Here is an 8,383-nt window from a genome sequence, read left to right as displayed (position 1 = left end):
TTTCTTTTAAATCACTCATTTTCTATTCCAGTTGTCAGTCGGGTGGTGTGCACATGCAGAGTGGACAATTGCATGTGCATAAAAAAACGACTCACAACTTGGAATCGGATCTCATCGTTAACTTAAAGGCCTACTGACATTTTATTTATTTATTTAAACGGGAATAGCAGATCCATTCTATGTGTCATACTTGATCATTTCGCGATATGGCCATATTTTTGCTGAAAGGATTTAGTAGAGAAAATCGACGATAAAGTTCGCAACTTTTGCTCGCTGATAAAAAAAAGCCTTGCCTGTACCGGAAGTAGCGTGACGTCACAGGAGCTAGTATTCCTCACAATTCCCCATTGTTTACAATGGAGTGAGAGAGATTCGGACCGAGAAAGTGATGATTACCCCATTAATTTGAGCGAGGATGAAAGATTCGTAGATGAGGAACGTTACAGTGAATGACTTGAGAGGCAGCGATGGACGTATCTTTTTTCGCTCTGACCGTAACTTAGGTACAAGCTGGCTCATTGGATTCCACACTCTCCTTTTTCTATTGTAGATCACAGATTTGTATTTTAAACCACCTCGGATACTATATCCTCTTGAAAATGAGAGTCGAGAACGCGAAATGGACATTCAGTGCCTTTTATCTCCACGACAATACATCTGCGAAATGCTTTAGCTACGAGCTAACGTGATAGCATCTTGCTTTAACTGCATATAGAAACAAAAGAAATAAACCCCTGACTGGAAGTATAGATAGAAAATCAACAATACTATTAAACCGTGGACATGTAAATACACGGTTAATGCTTTCCAGGCTGGCGAAGGTTAACAATGCTGTGCTAACGACGCCATTGAAGCTAACTTAGCATCCGGACTGCACAGAGCTATGCTAAAAACATTAGCTCTCCACCTACGCCAGCCAGCCCTCATTTGCTCATCAACACCCGTGCTCACCTGCGTTCCAGCGATCGGCAGAAGGACGAAGGACTTCACCCGATGCGTTTGGCGGCCCGGAGACGTAGGAAGTCAAGGTGAGGTCGGCGGCTAGCGCGGCTAGCGCGGCTAGCGCTCCAACAAAGTCCTCCTGGATGTGTTGCTGTAGTCCGCTGCTAATACACCGATCCCACCTACAACTGTCTTCTTTGCAGCCTTCATTGTTCATTAAACAAATTGCAAAAGATGTCCAGAATATTGTGGAATTATGAAATGAAAACAGAGCTTTTTGTATAGGATTCTACGGGGTACCATAACTTCCGTTACTCAGACTTCGTCACACGCATACGTCATCATACCGCGATGTTTCAGCCGGATATTTCCCGGGAATTTTAAAATGTCACTTTATAAGTTAACCCGGCCGTATTGGCATGTGTTGCAATGTTAAGATTTCATCATTGATATATAAACTATCAAACTGCGTGGTCGGTAGTAGTGGCTTTCAGTAGGCCTTTAAAACAGCAGCTTAAAAGACTCTATTCGCTCGCATATGTATTACATGCATTTCTATTTGTTGTATGCCGTCACAAGGTCTCGATCAACGCCGCTTCCTTCCAAGAATGTCATATGGCCGTTCTTGTTTTAGTGATGGAGGTGCTGAGGAAGAAACACAAAGAGGAGCTGGAGAGCGAGGTGGAAAAGGTCAAGAGGCTAAGCAGTGGCGACCCAAAGACTTTACGAGACCAACAACAGTAAGTTAAAGTTTGTCTGTGTGAAGAAATCCTTTCTTGAAATAAATATGAATATCCATCCATCCATCCATCTTCTTCCGCTTATCCGAGGTCGGGTCGCAGGGGCAGCAGCCTAAGCAGTTAAGCCCAGACTTCCCTCTCCCCAGCCACTTCGTCCAGCTCCTCCCGGGGGATCCGAGGCGTTCCCAGGCCAGCCGGGAGACATAGTCTTCCCAACGTGTCCTGGGTCTTCCCCGTGGCCTCCTACCGGTCGGACGTGCCCTAAACACCTCCCTAGGGAGGCGTTCGGGTGGCATCCTGACCAGATGTCCGTACCACCTCATCTGGCTCCTCTCGATGTGGAGGAGCAGCGGCTTTACTTTGAGCTCCCCCCGGATGGCAGAGCTTCTCACCCTATCTCTAAGGGAGAGCCCCGCCACTCGGCGGAGGAAACTCATTTCGGCAGCTTGTACCCGTGATCTTGTTCTTTTGGTCATTACCCAAAGCTCATGACCATAGGTGAGGATGGGAACGTAGATCGACCGGTAAATTGAGAGCTTTGCCTTCCAGCTCAGCTCCTTCTTCACCACAACGAATCAATACAGCGTCCGCATTACTGAAGACGCCGCACCGATCCGCCTGTCGATCTCACGATCCACTCTTCTCTCACTTGTGAACAAGACTCTGAGGTACTTGAACTCCTCCACTTGGGGCAGGGTCTCCTCCGCAACCCGGAGATGGCACTCCACCCTTTTCCGGGCGAGAACCATGGACTCTGACTTGGAGGTGCTGATTCTCATCCCATTCGCTTCACACTCGGCTGCGAACCGATCCAGCGAGAGCTGAAGATCCTGGCCAGATGAAGCCATCAGGACCACATCATCTGCAAAAAGCAGAGACCTAATCCTGTAGCCACCAAACTGGATCCCCTCAACGCCTCGACTGCGCCTAGAAATTCCGTCCATAAAAGTTATGACCAGAATCAGTGACAAAGGGCAGCCTTGGCGGAGTCCAACCCTCACTGGAAACGTGTCCGACTTACTGCCGGCAATGCGGACCAAGCTCTGGCACTGATCATACAGGGAGCGGACCGCCACAATCAGACAGTCCGATACCCCATACTCTCTGAGCACTCCCCACAGGACTTCCCGAAGGACACGGTCGAATGCCTTCTCCAAGTCCACAAAACACATGTAGACTGGTTGGGCAAACTCCCATGCACACTCTGCCGAGAGTATAGAGCTGGTCGACAGTGCCACGACCAGGACGAAAACCACACTGTTCCTCCTGAATCCGAGGTTTAACTATCCGGCGTAGCCTCCTCTCCAGTACACCTGAATAGACCTTACCGGGAAGGCTGAGGAGTGTGATCCCACGATAGTTAGAACACACCCTCCGGTTCCCCTTCTTAAAGAGAGGAACCACCACCCCGGTCTGCCAATCCAGAGGTACCGCCCCCGATGTCCACGCGATGCTGCAGAGTCTTGTCAACCAAGACAGCCCCACAGCATCCAGAGCCTTAAGGAACTCCGGGCGGTTCTCATCCACCCCCGGGGCCTTGCCACCGAGGAGCTTTTTAACTACCTCAGCAACCTCAGCCCCAGAAATAGGAGAGCCCACCACAGATTCCCCAGGCACTGCTTCCTCATAGGAAGACGTGTTGGTGGGATTGAGGAGGTCTTCGAAGTATTCCCTCCACCGATCCACAACATCCGCAGTCGAGGTCAGCAGAACACCATCCTCACCATACACGGTGTTGATAGTGCACTGCTTCCCCTTCCTGAGGCGGCGGCTGGTGGTCCAAAATCGCTTCGAAGCCGTCCGGAAGTCGTTTTCCATGGCTTCCCCGAACTCCTCCCATGTCCGAGTTTTTGCCTCCGCGACCGCTGAAGCCGCACACCGCTTGGCCTGTCGGTACCTGTCTGCTGCCTCAGGAGTCCTATGAGCCAAAATAACCCGATAGGACTCCTTCTTCAGCTTGACGGCATCCCTCGGTGTCCACCAACGGGCTCTAGGATTACCGCCACGACAGGCACCAACTACCTTGCGGCCACAGCTCCAATCAGCCGCCTCGACAATAGAGGCGCGGAACATGGTCCACTCGGACTCAATTTCCAGCACCTCCCTCGTGACATGTTCAAAGTTCTTCCGGAGGTGGGAATTGAAACTCTCTCTGACAGGAGACTCTGCCAGATGTTCCCAGCAAACCCTCACAATGCGTTTGGGCCTGCCAGGTCTGTCCGGCATCCTTCCCCACCATCGCAGCCAACTCACCAACAGGTGGTGATCGGTAGAAAGCTCCGGCCCTCTCTTCACCCGAGTGTCCAAAACATGAGGCCGCAAATCCGATGACACAACTACAAAGTCGATCGTGGAACTGTGGCCTAGGGTGTCCTGGTGCCAAGTGCACATATGGACACCCTTATGTTTGAACATGGTGTTCGTTATGGACAATTTGTGACGGGGACAAAAGTCCAATAACAAAACACCGCTCGGGTTCAGATCCGGGCGGCCATTCTTCCCAATCACGCCTCTCCAGGTTTCAATGTCGCTGCCAACATGAGCATTGAAGTCCCCCAGTAGAACGAGGGAATCACCCGGGGGAGCACTCTCAAGTACTCCCTCGAGTGAATCCAAAAAGGGTGGGTACTCTGAGCTGCGGCTTGGCGCGTAAGCGCAAACCACAGTCAGGACCCGTCCCCCACCCGAAGGCGGAGGGAAGCTACCCTCTCGTCCACCGGGTTGAACTCCGACGTGCAGGCTCTGAGCCGGGGGGGCAACAAGAATCGCCACCCCAGCCCGTCGCCTCTCACTGCCGGCAACGCCAGAGTGGAAGAGCGTCCAGCCCCTCTCGAGAGAACTGGTTCCAGAGCCCTTGCTGTGCGTTGAAGTGAGCCCGACTATATCTAGCCGGAATTTCTCCACCTCGCGCACTAGCTCAGGCTCCTTCCCCCCCCAGCGAGGTGACGTTCCACGTCCCAAGAGCTAGCTTCTGTAGCCGAGGATCGGACCGCCAAGTGCCCTGCCTTCGGCTTCCGCCCAGCTTACATCGCACCCGACCTCTATGACCCCTGCTATGGGTGGTGAGCCCATTGGAGGGGGGACCCACGTTGCCTCTTCGGGCTGTGCCCGGCCGGTCCCCATGGGGACAGGCCCGGCCACCGCGCTCGCCATCGTGCCCCACCTCCGGGCCTGGCTCCAGAGGGGGGCCCCGGTGACCCGCGTCTGGGCGAGGGAAATCTGGGTCCTTTGCTTTTATTTTTCATGGAGGTCTTCGAGCTGCTCTTTGTCTGATCCCTCACCTAGGACCAGTTTGTCTTGGGAGACCTTACCAGGGGGCATAAAGCCCCCGGACAACATAGCTCCTAGGATCATATGAATACAAACTAGAATTTGCAATTCCGTTAGGAATTGTGTGTGAATGCCCTATGTGTGCGAACCACCGATACATGTGAGCGCAACTGAAATGCTTGAATGTCCAGGGTGAGTGGAGTGTGTGGATGTTGAAACGGTTCGAATCGTTTGAGAAATGTGGTATATGGAGGGGTTTGTATTTTGTCCGTTCATTTTCAATAAGGGAAAGAACCTGGTAATTGTGGGTAATCAGGGAATTTTCGGAACCGGTAAACATGCTGGCTTGAATGTCCAGGGTGAGCCGAGTGTGTGGATTTTGGAACGGTTCAAATCAGATGAGAAATGTGGGATATGCAGTCGATTGTATTACTTAGGCCTTAGTATTCCCTGAGGAACATACGCCGTTGACGAAAGCCTTCCACCCATTCCGGTCTTGTGCCCTTCGGTCGAGTTGTTGCCATGACAGCCGCTCAGCCCTCATCTCCTTTTCCGTGCTTCTTCTCCAGGTTGTTCTTGGTCTCCCTATGTTTCTTTTTCCCTGTGGGTTCCATGTTAGTGCCTGTTTGGTGATTGATTTATTGGGTTTTCTGAGTGTGTGGTCTATCCAGCTCCACTTCCTTCTCCTGATTTGCAGTTCCACTGGTTCTTGTTTGGTGAGTTCCCACAGGTTGGCATTGGTGATGGTGTCTGGCCAGTAGACTCCTAGGACCCGACGGAGGCAATGGTTTATGAATGTCTGTAGTTGAGTGAGTATGCTATTGGTGGTTTTCCATGTTTCTGATCCGTACAGCAGGATGGATTTGACATTTGAGTTAAAGATTTTCAGTTTGGTTTTGAGAGAAATGTTTTTTGCTCTCCAGATTTTGTTTAGTATGGTGAATGATGTTCTTGCTTTCCCTATTCTGGATTTGACATCTTCATCTGCCCCTCCATCTATACTGATTATGCTCCCCAAGTATGTAAAACTGACTACCTCTTCTAATTGATTATGGTCCATTGTTATTGTTGTATTGTTCTTGTTATTGATACGCATGACCTTTGTTTTTTGTGAATTGATCTTAAGCCCAACAAATGCAGCGGCTCTTCCTAGTTTCTGTGATTTGTCCTGCATCTGTTGTTGGGTGTGAGCCAGGAGAGCTAGATCGTCTGCAAAGTCTAGGTCCTCCAGTTGTTCGGTAAGGCTCCACTGTATGCCGGTTTTGCTGTTATTGGTTGTTTGGTTCATGGTCCAGTCAATACAGAGGAGGAAAAGGAAGGGCGAGAGCAGACATCCTTGCTGCACCCCAGTCAGGACCTCGAAGGCCTCCGATGGTCATCCGTCATCTAGGACACGACATCGCATCCCTTGGTAGGTGCTCTTGATGATGTTAATGAGCTTCGGTGGGATGCCATAGTGTGCCATCAGCTTCCACAGTGTCTCACGGTCGACACGGTTAATTTCAAGCATGATTGGAGCTGGTGGAATATCTGCAGTCAGTTGAGGGGGCTCTCTGTTGAGTAGGTCTTGAAAATAATCAGTCCATCTCTGGAGTTGATCTTCCTTGGTTGTGAAGAGTGTACCATTTGTGTCTTTAATATGCATTTGGGCGTGTTTAAATTTGCCGGTGAGCATCTTTGTGGTTAGAGTTCTTTCAGATTATTCTTTCCTGCTGCTTCCTCTGCTTGCTGTGCTAAATCCTCGATGTACATCTTTTTGTCCCTTCTGACACTCTTCTTCACACCCTTGTTTGCTACTTCATATTCTCTTTGTGCTGCTGCCTTTCCTGCTCTAGTTCTGCATCTGTTAACTACTCCCTTTTTCTCCCTTCTCTCACTCACTTTCTTGTGGGTTTCTGTGTATAGCCAAGGTTTGTTTGTGGACTTTTTTCTCCCTACCACTTCTGCACAGGTCTCCTTCTATGTGGTCTTCAAATCTTCCCAAATCCCTTCTACAGTTCCTGGTGCTTGTGTTGTCTGGTCCTGTAGTGCTTGAAACCGGTTGTGTAATGTGACTTGGTATAGTTCCAAAGTATCTTGGAACTGCTGTATGTTGAATTTGATCCTCCCTCCTCTTTGTTTCATGCATTTCAATTTCAAATGGAACCTTGCTGTGACTAGGTGGTGGTCAGATGCAGCGTCAGCTCCTCTTCTCGCTCTGACATTAAGCAGTGAGCCCCTGAATTTCCAGCTAATGCAGATGTGATCAATCTGGTTTTCACTGTGTGGTTGGCAGAAACCCATGTTGCTTTGTGGATGTCCTTGTGTGGGAAAATGGAACCTCCAATAACCAAGCTGTTGTCTGCACATGCTGTAGCAAACCTAGGCAAGGCAAGGCAAGGCAACTTTATTTGTATAGCGCTTTTCATACACAAGGCAGACTCAAAGTGCTTCACAGACAACAAAGTGAAATGAAAGAAAATAAAAGCAAAATTAAAATGCAGACAATAAAAATAAAAACAGTGCAGACGTTAAAAGTTAAAAGATTAAAAGATTTAGCTGAAAGCTAAGGTGAACATAAAAGTCTTCAGTCTAGTTTTAAAAGTAGTGAGAGTTGGGGAGAGTCTGACATCTTCAGGAAGTTTATTCCAGCTATGTGTTGCATAGTGACTGAATGATGATCTCCCTTGATTTGAGTTTACTCTTGGAACCGCTAACAGATTGGTCTCAGAAGATCTTAGTGATCTAGAGGGCTTATATAGTGGGAGCATATCAGTGATATACTTGGGCCCTAGACCATGTAGTGATTTATATGTGAGCAGGAGGATTTTGAAATCTATTCTCTGATGTACAGGGAGCCAATGTAAGGATTTAAGAATTGGTGTAATGTGCTCACATTTTTTGGTCTTTGTTAGAACTCTAGCAGCAGCGTTCTGAACAAGCTGTAGCTGCCTGACAGTTTTTTTGGGAAGGCCTGCAAGGAGACCATTACAATAGTCTAGCCTACTGGTAATAAAGGCATGTACAAGTTTTTCTAAGTCTTGAGCTGACATGAGCCCTCTAAGTCTTTTTACATTTTTGAGGTGATAGTAGGCCGATTTTGTTACTGATTTGATGTGACTGTCGAAATGTAAATCAGAATCTAAAATAACCCCAAGATTTCTGGCTTTATTTGAGGTTTTCAGGGACAGTGATTGAAGGTGTTGGATGACTTTAAACCTTTCTTTTTTAGCACCAAAAACAATTATCTCAGTTTTATCTTCATTTAGTTGTAGGAAATTTTGGCACATCCAGTGTTTGACTTGCTCAATGCACTGGCACAGAAGATCTATGGGGCGATAGTCATTTGGTGATAGCGCTACATAGATTTGGGTGTCATCGGCATAGCAATGATGGTCAATGTTATTATTTTGCATGATTTGTCCTAGTGGGAGCATATAGATGTTAAATAA

General features: G+C 48.6%; 1 protein-coding gene across 1 annotated transcript in view; it reads left to right on the top strand.

Moving 5' to 3' along the window:
- Nucleotides 1–8,383, top strand: part of triobpb (TRIO and F-actin binding protein b) — a 74,175-nt gene that overhangs the window by 37,641 nt on the left and 28,151 nt on the right. The window contains exon 8 of the mRNA XM_062037282.1: nucleotides 1,577–1,682. Coding sequence (XP_061893266.1) covers nucleotides 1,577–1,682 — 106 coding nt within the window. The remainder of the gene's footprint in view (nucleotides 1–1,576; nucleotides 1,683–8,383) is intronic.

Source organism: Entelurus aequoreus, linkage group LG25 (assembly GCF_033978785.1).
Source record: "Entelurus aequoreus isolate RoL-2023_Sb linkage group LG25, RoL_Eaeq_v1.1, whole genome shotgun sequence".
Classification (NCBI taxonomy): Eukaryota; Metazoa; Chordata; class Actinopteri; order Syngnathiformes; family Syngnathidae; genus Entelurus; species Entelurus aequoreus.
The sequence above is the reverse complement of the archived record's forward strand: the minus strand, read 5'-3'. Positions and strand labels throughout refer to the sequence as shown.